This window comes from Bidens hawaiensis, unplaced genomic scaffold (genome assembly GCF_021521415.1).
Source record: "Bidens hawaiensis isolate Kalapana, Puna unplaced genomic scaffold, B.hawaiensis_p1.1 tig00043105_1, whole genome shotgun sequence".
NCBI classification, from domain to species: domain Eukaryota; kingdom Viridiplantae; phylum Streptophyta; class Magnoliopsida; order Asterales; family Asteraceae; genus Bidens; species Bidens hawaiensis.
In genome coordinates this window covers 117,417-133,968 of record NW_027497662.1, presented here as the reverse complement: position 1 = coordinate 133,968, position 16,552 = coordinate 117,417, and the positions used below count along the sequence as shown (strand labels likewise).

The 16,552-nt window shown below is 33.2% G+C and overlaps 2 protein-coding genes across 4 annotated transcripts; both read right to left on the bottom strand.

The window, feature by feature from the left end:
* Positions 1-1,599: 1,599 nt before the first annotated feature.
* LOC143594127 (uncharacterized) lies at positions 1,600-5,858 on the bottom strand. The gene is made up of 5 exons (XM_077073515.1): positions 5,648-5,858; positions 4,089-4,245; positions 3,938-3,988; positions 3,007-3,099; positions 1,600-1,906 (listed from the first exon to the last, which is right to left on the bottom strand). Exons 1-5 carry the CDS (start codon positions 5,818-5,820, stop codon positions 1,847-1,849), a joined length of 534 nt encoding a protein of 177 aa, XP_076929630.1. The 5' UTR covers positions 5,821-5,858; the 3' UTR covers positions 1,600-1,846.
* A 1,526-nt stretch (positions 5,859-7,384) lies between these two features.
* Positions 7,385-16,194, bottom strand: LOC143594131 (hyperosmolality-gated Ca2+ permeable channel 1.5-like). 3 transcript variants are annotated; one of them, XM_077073519.1, is made up of 13 exons: positions 16,029-16,194; positions 15,004-15,081; positions 13,513-13,854; positions 13,021-13,167; positions 12,519-12,654; positions 12,335-12,436; positions 12,133-12,255; positions 11,948-12,028; positions 11,103-11,443; positions 10,223-10,468; positions 9,119-9,443; positions 7,901-8,134; positions 7,385-7,805 (listed from the first exon to the last, which is right to left on the bottom strand). In XM_077073519.1, the coding sequence occupies exons 3-13, from the start codon at positions 13,824-13,826 to the stop codon at positions 7,536-7,538; spliced, it is 2,319 nt and encodes a 772-aa protein (XP_076929634.1). In that variant the 5' UTR covers positions 13,827-13,854; positions 15,004-15,081; positions 16,029-16,194; the 3' UTR covers positions 7,385-7,535. The 3 variants fall into 3 exon arrangements, with proteins under 3 accessions (XP_076929634.1, XP_076929636.1, XP_076929635.1); XM_077073521.1 differs by lacking the exon at positions 15,004-15,081; XM_077073520.1 differs by lacking the exon at positions 16,029-16,194 and having other exon boundaries at positions 15,004-15,523.
* Positions 16,195-16,552: the final 358 nt, after the last annotated feature.

The window sequence follows — 16,552 nt, the reverse complement described above, 5'->3', positions numbered from 1 at the left end:
AAACTATTTTTTAAAATACAAAACCAACAAAGTTTATAGATACTTATTAGTCACCCATGACCTAATGGTCTAGCAGTATGGTACTTTTTTCACAAATGTTAGGTGACAGGTTCAAATCCTTAAAACGATTAATACATCCACTCTTTGCACGATTTCCTGTCATTATCTGTAGTTCATAGTCAATAAGATATGTAATATGTTTGGTTTTGATGGAGGATATGATGTAAACTTGTTAACTACAAAGACAAAACAGGGCATCAAACTTACCAACCAGTCAACCACAATCCTTCATATCAAATCTAGAATAAAGCCTCATCATCATCATCATCATCGTACTCAGCATATCCCACCAATAGCAATGCTATGGTAGGGTCTGAGGAGAGTAAGATGTAGACAGCCTTACCTCTATCCCATAGGGATATAGAGACTGCTTCCGGTGAGACCCCCGGCTCGATAGTAGTTTTGCATCAAGCCTTGGACATAAGGCACATAGCACTCAATCATCGGGACACCGGCTGATTGGTGCATGTGCCCTTGTCTTTCGGCTATCAACGCCACCACATGATGCCTGATTAACCTTCCGCCACTTTTAACGTTATTTTCATGAGATTAGTAAAATAACGTCAAAATTAGTGCAATTTTACTTTTGCCCACCTGAGGGTTCACGCATATATACATTATATGCGCGCACCGCAAGCAGGGCGTATCTAGAATAAAGCCTAAGTAACATAAATAGGTACCAACTACCAACTTATATCAGTTTGACCATTAAAACAACATGTAGACTTTAAATACTTAATTACTATGAAGTATTAACACATAATTTGGATGTACTGGGTTTTATTAATCTCAACTATTATCTTTTGGTCGATATCGGTCTAACTAACCAGTTGGTTGCTGGCGGTCCAATCTTTTAACATATTTGTACCCAACATTCCGCAACTAACGAAATCCTAACGCTGTTAATTGCATGTTGCCAGAAACAACGCTTTTGCCAGGAAAAGTCACATTTTTTGCCAGAAAACTCAACATGAACCCCCGCCTGAACATCACCACCACCACCACCACCACCAACCGACTCACCATCGTCCATCAGTTGAGCACCAGCAACCGATTCAGACGACAACTTTAGGGTTCCAGCAACCTCAATAATTGGGGGTGTTTACTAGAAAAAGGTTCCTAAAGGTCCAATCTATGGTTACAAAGATGTTTGGGACGAAAATGTGAAGTTTTCCGAAAAAAAATATTTGTTTTCTGGGCAAACATGTTTTTTCGGCGATATACAATAAAACTAACGGCGTTAGAATTCTGTTAGTCGCAGACTGTTAGGGGAACAAATATGATAAAATGTGGGATCGTTATTAGCCAATTCGTTAGTTGAGACCAACATCGACCAAAAAATGATAGTTGGGATTAATAAAAACTAATGCACCCTTATTTTTCTAGCTGACTTTAATACAAAACCAAAAAAAATGTGTTAAAAAATGTCCACAAAAACTTATTTACAGGAACATGCAAACACATACACACAAGCGCAATTAAATTGATTAAAAACTCACTTCACTATACTGCGAACACACCACGCAAACTCGAGAACACTTCTTACTAATCCTTGCTTTTAAATAAATCACAATAGTAAACCCATTTTAGTTCGTTTTCGTAATTACATCGTTATAAATGAATGCTATACGAGCGATGGTTTGTTACTTTACAAAGAGTAGAAATGACGATTGACAAAATAACGATTTTTATACAATAAGCTTGTTGGAGGTCATGAAACACACCTCTAAAGCCGAAAGTACTTGAATGCCTTGCATCATATATACTTTGGCCGACATAAATCGTGCTACTCGGATGCTTTCATCATAAGTGCCACTATGAATCCTAGCATGGCACCTGCAATCACCTGTTCCAAATCAAAGTAACTCATTATATCCATAAAAAGAGCGTATAGCTATGAGATACGTGAATAATAATACATACATGAACTATACGAGAATAATAACACATATACAATATGGTGTTGTGTATCACATTGGTTTATGCCCTTATTGATGGGAAGAAGTCTGATACGCGACTCTGGCTAAAGTAGTAATTTGTTTACGACCATGATTATGTTGGTGATACTCCCACAAAATCCCGTTATCAGTAACTTTATTTTAAACTAAACCAAAAAGATAAATCCTTCTACGTCGTGTATTTATGATTTTTCAAGAACTTTTTACACATGTTATATATATATAGGATCAGGATCATGAGAGAACTTTTTTGAAATTGAGAACCATGAGAACCATTTTGGACCACAAAATACTCAAAAATAAAAAAAATCATAAAATAAAAAAAAACACAAAAATGAAAAAAATAAAAAAACCAAAATTCTTATTTTAACATCCAAGTTTCATAAAAAAAAAAAAAAAAAAAAAAAAAACTCGGTTTAGCCAAATTATATACACATATGTATAATATATACATATATGTACATTTACATGATTTTTTTATACACATGTGTATAATTTAAGATAAATGACACTGTACATATGTGTATATTACGTAACTAAAGATTAAATAAAATTATACATGTGTGTATAATACGACGTTTTTTTTATTTTTTTTATTTTTTTTTAATGAAAACGGAATGAAATATAAGAATTTTGGTTTTTTTACTTTTTTAAAATTTTTGTTATTTTTTGTTTTATGATTTTTTTAAATATTTTTTTCAAAGGTGTTTTAGTGGTCCAAAATGGTTCTCAAAGTTCTCAATTTGCAAAGGGTTCTCTTAGGATCCTTACCCTATATATATATATATATATATATATATTCTTAGAATAATCCTTAGTTGGGTCGAGTTCAATGTCTGTTTTATACCTATGGAGTAACATTAAAAAGAAAAAAAAAAGAACCTCCTATAACAATTCATTCAAAAGTTAAAATATTATTGATATAATATGACTTTTGTAATGATATTTGACATGCTAAAAAATTATAGTTTTTAAATGAAAGAGATACCTGTAACGGAGTATGGCCAAGAGAATCGCGTAGAGGTCTGGATGTAGATAACGGGTGCTCGGGAGGAAATTCACAAACAATTTGGTTCAACACCTGCACAAGTGTAAGACAAAGTATACATGATGATTCGCACAATGAGAAGGTAAACAAGAGTTAAAATCAATGCATGGGTAAAACAGTCAATTTTTACTTGCACCATCAAATTATATGATTTTGACCATTTTGCACTTACATCATAGAACATACAGCTGGTAACAAACAGCTGATAATCTTGAAAGATTTATACATTAAACCTCTCAGTTATGTAACTACCACATCAATGTTCAGTTAAACTACCATGATTTTAGGCCTGTAAAATAAACAAACAAACACGAACAGAGCATGGTTGTGTCCGTTCATTCGTTTAACTTTAACTGAACATTCGTTTAACTTTATCCGAACATTCGTAGAAAATCAATGTGTTCGCGTTCATTTATCTTTCATTCTTTAATAGTATAAACTACCGGATCATGAATGTAAAAGAACGAACATAATTAAGAAAAAACCAATTTAAAAGTAAATTTGAATAACAATGTGCTTGGCCTAAGAAGTTATTTAAACTAGAGTAAATTAACACGAGTCTAAAAAGTTTATATAAATGTATACATTAATAAATGAAGTTAAATAAACGTAAACTAACGAACATAAATGAACGTAATGAACGAGCGTAAATGAATGAACATTCACAAACATAAACTAACGAACGAAACAGATGTTCATTTGCGTTTATTAAATAAACGAACATAAATGAACTTTAAGCCGAACGGTTCACTGAACGCAACCAACTAATCATTAGCTACTGAAATGACAAAAGTTTATGATCATCCAAAAATATAGTCAAATCTTAGTTAGATACAACTAAAAATGTAAACATTGTGTGAAAGTTTCTTACTTCAGCCTGGCGACCAGCATGGAGTCTAACTCCAGATGCATCATACATAACCTGCATTATTTCAAAACATTAACAAGTATACAAAGTTATAATCATATAAATTAAATAAGATTATTTATGTTAGCAAGGAATTATGTTTGAGATCACATACAATAAAAGCCATTACAACAGCAATTGCAATTGATGATGATTCAACTCCATCATGTAGACCAATGGATACTGCAAGTGCCACAACGGTTGAAGAATGTGATGATGGCATTCCACCTGAGCCCACAATCTTTTTAGGATCCCATCTTTTTTCTTTATACCTGAGATTCAAAGTTTAACATATGCAGAGGTTAGTGGTAATACTCACAGTTATTATAAGTTTCTTTTAACAATTCGAAAAGCTTGTTAACTATTATAAAAAAATCAATATCATCAAAGCTAAAGATGATATGAGATGTAGAGGTCCAGAACTGCAGTTCAGAACTTCAGATGGATTAGATGCCAAAATTGGGTTTTGCAGTTCTAGAAATAGTGGCATTTCGAGAATATTTGTCATATGTGTGTAATCAATTTCAAATTAGGAACTGCGACATCAGATCAAAATTTGACCTAGAACTCAAAATCACAAATCGAATGCTGACATTAACAATGATCCAAATATAGGGGTGCAAGCGAGCCAAGCCGCTCACAAGCTACTCGAGATCAGGTCGACAAAAAGCTCGAAATGAGCTGAGCTTTTTCAAGTTCAAGCTGAGCCCGAGCCTCATATAAAGGTCGTTTGGTTATCGAGCCCGAGCTCGAGCCTTGTGCATTTTTATGTTTTTACCTTTTTTTAGACTTCTATGTATTAAGTTTACACTGCACAGCCGAGCTCTGGCTCGTTTAAGGCACTATACGAGCTCGAGTCGAACTTAGGCGTGTTTAATGTTTTCCTCAAAAATGATAAAAACAATTAAAAACGCATATAATTTAATTAGTAAAACATAAACGAGCTGAGCCCAGGCTTGGAAAAACTACTCAAGAGCCAAGCTCAAGCTTTAGAAGAAGAACTCGAGCTCAGCTCGCTTACACCCCTGTCCAAAAACATTAAACTGAAGAACCAATCGTGTAAGCAAATTATCGATCTAAACAATAGTTATTAAAATCTCTCGCTTCTTGTGCCTAGGCCCAATTTTCAGGCGAGGCTCGATAAATGCGCTTCTAGTTCCTAGGCGAGCGCTTCAACGTTGTCTATGCCAAGAACATGAGAAGATAAAAGCCAAGCAAAAGAAACGCAAGGAGTGCTATTGAAACTTAGATATAGGAGAGGCCAATTAATATCAGCTAATTATATTGATACATTTTGTTATTCAAATTTTGGAATTACATTTGAATCTCGACTATTATAACTTTTGGTACTAATTAGATGATATTAAATGTTATATAACAGTTTTTGTTTATTTTATGTGAAGAATAGTATTATTTTCATAGAATGTTATATTTATTTATTTAAGTGTGCTTTTTTCGCGCCTTGAGCTATGCACACCTTGAGTGCGCCTAGCGCATTTGATAGCTATGATCTAAACGTTGATCTGGTGTTCTGAAATTAGATGACAATTGCAAATTAGGAACTGTAAACTGAATTGAGCAACATCAAATGAAAATTGACCTAAAGTTCCAAGTCACAGATTGAATGCTAACAATAACCTAAATAATAATAATAATAATAAGCATCTGACTAACCAGGTGGTGATAACTTTGAGGAACTGAGCAATTGCAAACGCAAGGAACGCCGATAACAACGGCACGCTGTACGGGATAAGCATCTGACCGGAAGAAGACGACGGTGCCGCCGCCGTCGCCGCCTTGCTGGTAGCGTGGTACGCCACGTCAGCCATTGTAATCACCTCGTCCATTATTATTATTACAAATCGATTCAATTTGAGATTTTAATTTGAAGAATTAACGGTTGATTTGAATTGAATAAAGAGTTTGAATTCAGTTAAAGGTGAACGGACGGCGACGGATATTGTGTCTAATAAGACGGCTGTTTATTATTATTATTATTATTATTATTATTATTATTATTATTATTACTTGGATGAGAGAGTACTGGTTTTAATGCGGTGTGTACAAGTGGTGACAGCGCAGAGTTAAGAGTTAAAAATGTGGAAGGAGTTTGATTGGTGGGAATGGTGTTTTGTTTGATAGCTATATAGAAGGTTGTGTCACTTTTGTGTCATGTGTGTATGTGTGTTGAACTGTTCCAACCTGTAAAAATAACTATGTAGCAAAACCTTCAAGGTTTTCGGTTACGATTCTGAGTCTGTCCGGGTTTTCGTCCCACCATGTGTTACACCAAAAAGTTATGCTCTTGTGGTTGCACAACGACTGTTAAGTGACAACCGGTGGTATGGTTTTCCAGGGGAACGTCCAGGCCAAACTCTAAAGTCAGCGTGAGTCCGGTTAAGACATAGCCTGGCCAGAGTGAGACATATGAGCTTTCCAAATTTGGAGAGTGCAATGGCCTGACACACAAGGAAGTTCGTCGTTCTAAAAAAATGTAGCAAAACGCATTGTAGAGACTTGGATTCAGTTAGAGGTGGAGAAAAGAACAGGTTAATCGAACCGAAACCGATTTGGAACTGTTTGAAACTTTTGGAACCCGGTTCCTAATTTTCTCAACCGGCACATGCTCCAAACTGGTCAAAACCCAAACCGAAACTGATCATAATCTGGTGAAGAAACTGGTTTAACCGAAACCGATCATAAACCGGTTATTTAGTTTTGTTGACTAAACCGAACTGGTTTCAACCAAACCGGTTTTGAATTTTAAATCGGTTTGTGCACCTCTAAATTTGATATTTTAGTTAGTAAATCAGTTAGTTAGTTAGTTAACTCAGTTACGTAGTTGATGTTTAATAATAAGTAGATGGGGTAATGAACAAATAAGCTCGTATAGACTGATAGTAAACTACTTGTTTCGGTTTCTCTGTCCTCTCCTTTTAATTGCGTGTTAGTGTGTGTTTTTAGCAATCATCAAAAACCACTCGTGATTCTTTAAATTGTTAATCATGTGTTGTCTGGCCGCTATTTCATTAGTCTTAAACATCAATTCTATTGTTACTGAGAACTCAAGAATTGCAAATTGCATCATACAACGTTCGATGTTGAATTTTTATGAGAAAGTTTTACATGTACATATTGGAGCATATCTATATTTTATGTTTCTGCAAACTCGGGAAAAGAAAATAGTACCGGGTATTACTACTGCCAAAATTTTGAAGTTTCAAAATTGGTGATGCACCGGTACTATATGGTTCAGTACGGTACCGATATTTAACCAAATATTTGCTTTCGGTACTGGTACCGAGCTCATTCCTAGAGCAAATTGTTTGTGCCACTAAATCCAAATGAGAGCAACTTGCCTAAATGTATATTTATCAATATGCAATTATTGATTAATATTGATTAATAGTCTTCATTATATTAGAAATGGAATCAAAGGTGTTTCCATCAAAGAACAAGCAAGCCAAAACAAACTCCATCTTCTAAATAAGCCAAAAACACTTTCAACATTTATATATACATAAAATCCCTTATTTGGATCCCTTATAACCGAAAATCCATCTTACGGACAAGATCTTTCGTCGGTAACACACAACAACGTTCGGGTTGACTCGCTCCGTTGACTTCTGGCCGGTGTGGTTGTTCTTGACGAACGTTTTGTAGCGACCAAAGTAGGTTCTTTAGGCCACTCCTCATCACTAACTCCATCATCACTCACATCCCACTTGTTCTCATTATTAAACACCGGGTGAACATACGCGTTTTCTAAATAATCCTTGACGTTTAAGCATGGCTCGCGTGCACGTTCTAGCGTGTCTTTCATCATAGCCTCCTGTAAATATAAAGAATATAGTCTGTTTAATATTAAACATTTAAACACAACTAATTGATGTTTGTAAGTAAATGACGAAGAAACTCGTTTCTCACCTGTAAAGGGTACCTAACAAAAGCGGGTTCAAACCGGCCCTTACAGAATAGATGAAACCAAATGGTTAAAACTGGGAGTACAATGAGCAATGGGGTTGATTGAGCCGCTTCTTTTGTGCTAAGTAAACCCATTAAAAGTAACTGTGAAACGATTAGTGCGGTTATGATACGTCCATGAACATCAGGCCAAAACGCTCCTGCGCTCTCGTATTGCTGATTATACACGTTTATAATCTACATGCATCAAAAAAGAAGTTTTAACAGTCAGTATTTAAACATCGGAACAAAATATCAGATTTAGATATTAAAAAAATAAGAGTGTTAGGTTTGTAATGGGGTTGATTGTTCCTCAATGGGGTTGATTGTTCCTCAATGAACCGTACATGAAATGTCTGGTGGAAAGTTTGTTTATGTTCGATTAGTTAAAAGAACGGAAATGAACACTTGTCCTTTTGTTCATCGAAATTCGTTTATGTTGTTTGTTCTTTTACGTTTGTTTTAAGTTTGTTCATTTATATATCCATTAAAAATTTTCAGAGCATTACATATAAATCTAGTTTTATATATCTTTTAGGCCCAACAGATTGATATTAGCGTTTACTTTTAATTGGTGTTTGTTAAGTTATTTTCTTATACATTCAGCTGTGTGTGCTCGTTTATGTTTGCTTATATTCACAAACTGTCGTTTTTGTTGTTTGTTCTTTTACGTTTGTTTTAAGTTTGTTCATTTATATATCCATTAAAAATTTTCAGAGCATTACATATAAATCTAGTTTTATATATCTTTTAGGCCCAACAGATTGATATTAGCGTTTACTTTTAATTGGTGTTTGTTAAGTTATTTTCTTATATCTACGTTCAGCTGTGTGTGCTCGTTTATGTTTGCTTATATTCACAAACAGTCTGTTTATCTTATTAGGAACGAACATAAACGAACAAGAAAGGTTGTTCGTGTTAGATCGTTTGTTCGGTCAATGTTAATTGAACGAACACAAACTTCCCTTGTTCGTGTTAGTTCGGTTCACTTACAAACCTATATATATAGCTTTTGTAGTGATAGTGTATTAGTGTCATACTCAACATAAAGATTTTGCATAAAGAATATAATTAGATAAAAAGCTTTTCTGTTCAACCCAACCACTTTTCGACCAAATTACCCTCCAACCAACTGTTTTTTGCCACGTGTATTCAGAACCAAATTTATGAAAAGATTATTACCTGATGACGATAAACGACATAAGCCAGTCCAAAGAACACAACTATAAAAGGAAGCAGAATCGGGGTGACAACCGCATAAACAAGGCCAAGTAAGAAGTAAAGCTGGATTTGCGGTTCACCCGTGTTAAAAGACAAACTCCCAGGATCCATTGCTTCTTCTCTGTCTTTTTCTGTTTTTACTAAAAGGAAGTTCTTTAAGTGATAAAATATTAACGGTTTTATTCTTAATATCTCCCCTGCAACGCCAGCCCATCCATCTACCATAATATAGGTAATAAAGAAAGTTGCTTTCATAGGTATAGATGCTCCAATTGTCACTGGGATCCTGTAGATGCATAAAGAAATTCAAAAATTAATCATCCGTAAACATGATTTAAATTTAAAGGAGATAAATGCTAAATATATCAACAGTCACTCAATTATGTTGATGGTAACCGAACAAACACAAACAAAGCTTATTTGTGTTCGTTCATTAAGAAATGAACATGTGTGCCTATGTTCGTTCATTAATAGTATAAACGAACAAACATGACCGAACATAGATGAACAAACATAACTGATCAATCACCAGTTAGAAGTAAACTGAAAATCAATTTATTGACCTTTAATAATTAACAAAACTTCACTAAACTGTAATGAATGATATCTTTATTGCATAAACTAGACTTAACTATTAACAGGCTTATAAAAAATATATACGAAAGTTCATGAACATAAATGAACGAATGAGACTAGCATGTATGCATGTTCGTTCATTTAAGTAAATGAACAAAAAAATGGTTCGTGTTCCTTCAATTATTAAATAAACAAACATAAACGAACTTTCCGTCAAACAGTTCACTAAGCATTTGGTTTGTTTACAGACCTTGATTCAAATCAGCACCGTTCCATGAAAATAACTTTTGTCTTAAAAACAAGATTAATAATATCATTTGTGACAAATATCTTAAAGAAATATGATTCTTGTAGATTCAGATAAAAATATCAGTTCTACTTAGTGGCCAAATATTCAACTTTTACATGAGTAATTTCTATATAACAGAAAACATGTTTCAAAAAGCAGAGCATTTTGATACAATTAGTGTGGTCGGATGCAAATCTTACTCGTTTGCAGACTGGTGGATGAAGTTATTTAGCTGTTGAAATGCAGTCCCAGTGATTATGCTTCCAAGAAAAACATTTATAAACTGGAAAATATAATATCTTGTAGCAGATCTCCTCTCTAAAGCAGATATTGAAGTAAATCCTTCAAATTTAGACATCATCATCAATATTGAAGGTAGAATGATCAGAAAAATCTTCAAAGCAATTCCCGGAAGAACTCCTTGTACAAAAGATGTTATAAATTTCCTGCAGGAAAACATAGAGTAATCAATAAAACAATTAGTTATTAATATTAGCATAGCAAGTTATGCTTCTGACTACAAACAAAATTAATAATCTAAAGGTAAACAAATTTACTTATCTATGCCGGTAAACAAACGGAATGTTCAGTGACATATTCAGCAGGAAGTTTGATTATGTTAGTTTAGTTAATTAAACAAATGAAAATGAACAAATTTTTTTGTTTGTTCGTTTATGTTCCTGTGTTCATTTATGTTTGTCCATTTACGTCTGTTATCTTATGTGTGTTCAAGTTCGTTCATTTAAACACTCAGTTTTTGGATTCACTACAATTAGAGTCTAGTTTTTAGGGCCAGCAGGTTGATGTTCACGATTAATTTTAATTGGTGTTCACTCGGTTATTTTCATTCAATTATGTTCAATCATGCCATTCCATTTATGTTCGTGAACCCTTCGTTAATACTATTAACAAACGAACATAAAAAAACACGAACAATATAACCCCACTCGTTTAATTGTTCATATTCAATCGTTTGTAGGGGATTTGCTAGCAATAGCTCTTAGGACTACACTTAACAACTAACTATTTTATTTGTATTTGTATTTTAAATCTAACATTTAAATGAAGAAAACAACTTACACTTCCATAATTCCCCGCATGAAAGGAGCTACTTTCACAATCCCATCAATATTAGCAAGTGATTGTACAAATGCTATTGGGATCATGAAGAAGAATGTAAGGAAGAAAAAAGCAACTGCAATTATAAGTCTTCTAACTGTGAGTGAAACAAACGGAATTGCAAGATTGTCCCAATAAACATCACGGGGTTCTGGGGCCCACTCGGTTAACCAAATAGTTGGGTTTCTTGATTGTTCTGTTTGTGCACAAACAGCAGCACCCCAACGCGTTTTAAACGAAACAAATGCAGCTGGCATCACATATTTGGAGCTTGTTGTTATCTTCTCTCTCTCTTTACATATCTAGCAATTAAAAAGTAAAAAGAATTGAATTATATGAGCATGATTCTTCATTTTAATTTGTGTCTTTGAAGATTTAAGCAAAACCTCGTTTTACGAACTTGCATGTGAAGTATGTGAATATGTTAAAAATATAGTAAAATAATTCAAATATTGTAGCAGCAGAGAAGACGAGGGGTGGTCGAGCTGCTCGCGAGCTACTCGAGATCGACTAGTGAAAAAGCTCGATCGAGCCAAGCCTAAACGAGCCCGAGCTCAATCCTAAAATTAAGCTCGTTTAATAAACGAGCCTGAGCCCAGGCTTCGCTTGTCGAGCTCGAGCCGGATCGCCCTATCATTTTTATAACATATATGTTGTTATGGAAAATAACTAAATAATATATATTATGTTATATAACTATAACTGAAAAAATATGTAACAATAGTCAATAACTATAAATATATAAAGAACAATTAATATATAGTGAATGGTCCGAGCTCGAAGAAAAATTAATTATTGCTATTTACTTCTTCCGATAGTTTATCAATTTCAGATTGATAATAATCGATAGCATCCACTCTCTTTCCGAACAGGCCAAGATATCCAGTCTGCTCCGTTGATAAAACAAAAACAGAAAAAAACATTAAACTTTTAATACTAAAAGTCTAAAACATATTTCGATATATTATCAATCTCAGATTAATATTAATACCTTCACTGACGGTCTTTTAGACTGGTTATTTCTATTATATTTTAGTTGATAATAGTCAAGCCAATTCTGCTTTGTTTTCTTCTCATTTACCATCTTGGATAGCGAATTTGCATTGTAAACAACCTGTAATTGAGATTTATCTATAAGATATGGATATGATAACACATTAATGTAATATTAACATCATTGCTATTGATCGAACCTGATGAGATAAATAATGCTCTGGATGGTTAACAAGAAAGAAGTGCTCCACAAGTTCATTGACTGTCTCATCAGGGTCTGGTGGCACATTTCTCACAAGTACCTACAAAATTAATTACAAACTTATAAAATAAATAAAAATTAGTTACAACACTAATTTAGAAGCAAAAAAAGCATTATCTTACAGTAAACTGATCAGGCCGCCGTTGTTCTGAAGTAATAAAATGCAACCTCATGGATGCAATTATTTCATACTCTCTTTTTAATATATAGCATGTCCAAAAGGTGAAAGCGTAAGCCATAACTAAATGAGTCCAAAACCTGCAAACAATGTATACAATTGAGATATGTTCAATCAAAAAGAAGATAAAATTTTTATTATGAAATCATAAATTAACTGATGTTTGGGATTGATCATATCAGCTTCTTATAAACAGTTTCTTTCATTTTGATAGTGAACTTGTAAATTAAATATACCAAGATTAATCGGTTGAAATAAACAATCTTAACTTGTTATTAAAAACAACTTATTTTCACCCTAAAATAAGTGCGCTTTTGCTTCATCAACACACTGAAATGTGATTTTATTATTAAATTATTATTATTATTATTTTTCTTAAAAAAAGCTATATAAGCTGTTTTAATAAGGAATCCCAGACACATCCTAAATAACTTTAAAGTAAATACCTGTTTGATCCCATGGGAATGTTGGATATCGAAAGCTTGTCTATCCCTGTGTATGTTAATTTAGACTGCTCCAAAGTCCGGTTGGTCACATTCACTGGCACCATGACTGTGAAAGCAAGGCATGCAATTGGAACAAATATTTTGAGTCTGTCACACAAGAAGAATCAAGAACATGTTAGGAAAATAAAACATCATTATGACTGAATACAAACTTTCAATACAATGAATTCCTCAAAGTTTCCTATAGAGCTATACAATTTCTAGAACAAAGACTAAATTGGTGAATTTAAAGAGATAACTAGATATCAAAGTCAAACATCAAGTAAATTTACGTTGATCACAATAATCCTTTTGGCCCTAATTAATGAAACCATGATCAGTTTCTCCAAACAACCCTTAAAGTCAGTGAATCTGATATTGCATATGATGAAATAGTAAAATATACATAATATCATTAAATACAACAGAAAGAATATGTAGATCATAACGAACCCTGTCAAGTAAATTCTCAAGTAAACAACAGAGTCCAATCCAGCATGATCAATAAGCTCAGGCTCGGGCATGTGCAGAGCAGCAGGCATCCAGTTCAGAAACCTTAAGTACGACCTAAAATCCAAGTTTACAAACTTCTGGACAAATGCACCAGACTGAAGTGGATTGTTCCTTAATCCCTTCAAATACCACTTCGGAAAATAAACCCTATCGTTTAGAGGTTGAATTCGAAGTATAGCAAATGCTACTAAAAACGCAAATGCAGTGAGGATATTTAAGGCTGCTGCAAGCCCTATCTCAGAACTCGAAGCCATAGACTTGCTTCTAGTAAACCGTCAACACCTGCACAAAAGATAGATTTCATTAAAACGCATGCCCATTCGATTTCAGCTAATCAGACACAAAAACTGGTAGTCGGTCAAAGCTGGTCCAAATCGGCCCAAATTGTTCAAATTTCGGTTAATATCGGTCAAAATTGGTCAAAATATCTTTGAAGTATATAACTATGTCAAAAATTGCTCAAAAAAATCTTTGAAGTATTTGAAAAATCATACTTAATAATCCAATCTGACTAATAAGTTTGAAAAATTATATATAAAATTTAAAAACATTTTGTAGATATATGTATAACTATGTCAAAAATTGCTCAAAAAATCTTTGAAGTATTTGAAAAATCATACTTAATATTCCAATCTGACTAATAAGTTTGAAAAATTATATATAAAATTTAAAAACATTTTGTAGATATATGTATATAACTATGAAGAATTACATATTAAATTCCAAACGAGTGCATTACATCGAAACCTAATTTAACACATTCTAATGATACATACATAAACACTAGCTTAAAACGCATGCCCATTCGATTTCAGCTAATCAGACACAAAAACTGGTAGTCGGTCAAAGCTGGTCCAAATCGGCCCAAATTGTTCAAATTTCGGTTAATATCGGTCAAAATTGGTCAAAATATCTTTGAAGTATATAACTATGTCAAAAATTGCTCAAAAAAATCTTTGAAGTATTTAAAAATCATACTTAATAATCCAATCTGACTAATAAGTTTGAAAAATTATATATAAAATTTAAAAACATTTTGTAGATATATGTATAACTATGTCAAAAATTGCTCAAAAAATCTTTGAAGTATTTGAAAAATCATACTTAATATTCCAATCTGACTAATAAGTTTGAAAAATTATATATAAAATTTAAAAACATTTTGTAGATATATGTATATAACTATGAAGAATTACATATTAAATTCCAAACGAGTGCATTACATCGAAACCTAATTTAACACATTCTAATGATACATACATAAACACTAGCTTAATCCGTTGCAGAATTTATCATATTTCTAGTTCTACTACCAATCAATTACAATCACTGAAACTCAATAAAACATTCAAACAAATTCACATTGATGAGTAACGTCAGTAACAATAATTAAACAAATAAACTGGAACAAAAAAAAACTTAAGTACTTACTAATTGGCTTCGGAATCTGCGAAAATCGCACTCCAATCAGTGCTCGATACAGGTAAACTTCTATTAAACCTTCAACGCCTGCACAAAAGCTATATTTCATTATAACACATTACATCAAAACCTAATTTAACATCAACTAAAAATACATAAGCATCAGATAAATTCGTTGCAAACCGCTTCGTATTCTTCGTTCCACGTATAAATTACAATCAGTAAAACTAAAAAAATCTACTAAACCTAATACCGTCAACCGATCACACGAATCTAAATCACACAAATTCAAATCAACTACTAATGATACCAAAACAAAAATTGGGGAAAATCGTGGATACGTGCTAATCCGCTTCCGAATATACTAAAATAGCACTCCGATCAGTACTCCATAAAAACATATTAGCTTCAATTTCATTATATAACACATTACATCAAAACCTAACTTAACATCAGCAGCCAAATTAATTACAAAACGTATCGTATTTTTCATTCAGCTAATTAATTACAATCAGTGATATATCGGTCAAATATCAAATATCGGTCCAATATCGCTCAATAACACCGGGACTGATATTATGACCGATATTTTACCAATGAACCGATAACCGATATATTGGTGATATAACGGCGATATCACCTGCATAGATAAACACTAGCTAAATTTGTTGCAGATAATCGATCAAACGAATCCAAATCAAACAAATTCATATCAACGAGTAATGATGAACAGAAATTGGGGAAAATCATATATACTTACTAATTCGCTTCCGAATCTACTAAAATCGCACTCCGATCAGTTCACGATAAACATATTAGCTTCTATTAAAACCGTCAAAACCTATATTTCATTACAACACATTATATCAAAACCTAACTTAACATCAGCAGCTAAATTCGTTACAAAACGTATCAATTACAGTCAGTTAACTAACATCTCTACAAAATCTAGTTCAATTAACCGATAAACGAGTCCAAATGATTCAAACTGAAATCGATGAGTACAAAAATTGGGGAAAAGTGCGGATACGTACAATTAGGGTACGGAATTTGATGAAATTGCACTCCGATCGGTACAAAAGCAGAGGATTGTAGTTCGATTTGAAGTAGTAGATGAAGAGTGTGGTGTTGTATAATAATAATAGAGAGTATGAAGAAATGAATTGAATGAATGAATAAAATGAACTGAATGTTTTTAGTTTGTGTTTTGAAAGTTGTAAAGGCTTTTTTTGAGCGTTGGATCGTGTAACGGCTATTTTTTAATGTGACTCTTTGTGTGACGTGTCTCATTTAAATGAAAAAAAAAACAAATATCTTTTATTTATGATTTTCTTTAACTGCGGAGAATATCATGTGACATCCCCAAAATTTCAATCCAAAAATGACATGTTATTAAAACTAAAGGGGTTTAAAAATAAAAATCCTGATTTATTGACCCATCGCGATACGCGATGGGCTCACGATGGGCATAACCAAAGAGGTCATCGCGATACGCGATGATCCTTGATGACACATCAACACGTGTCACCCGGAGGTGACACGTGGCAGACGTCGCGAC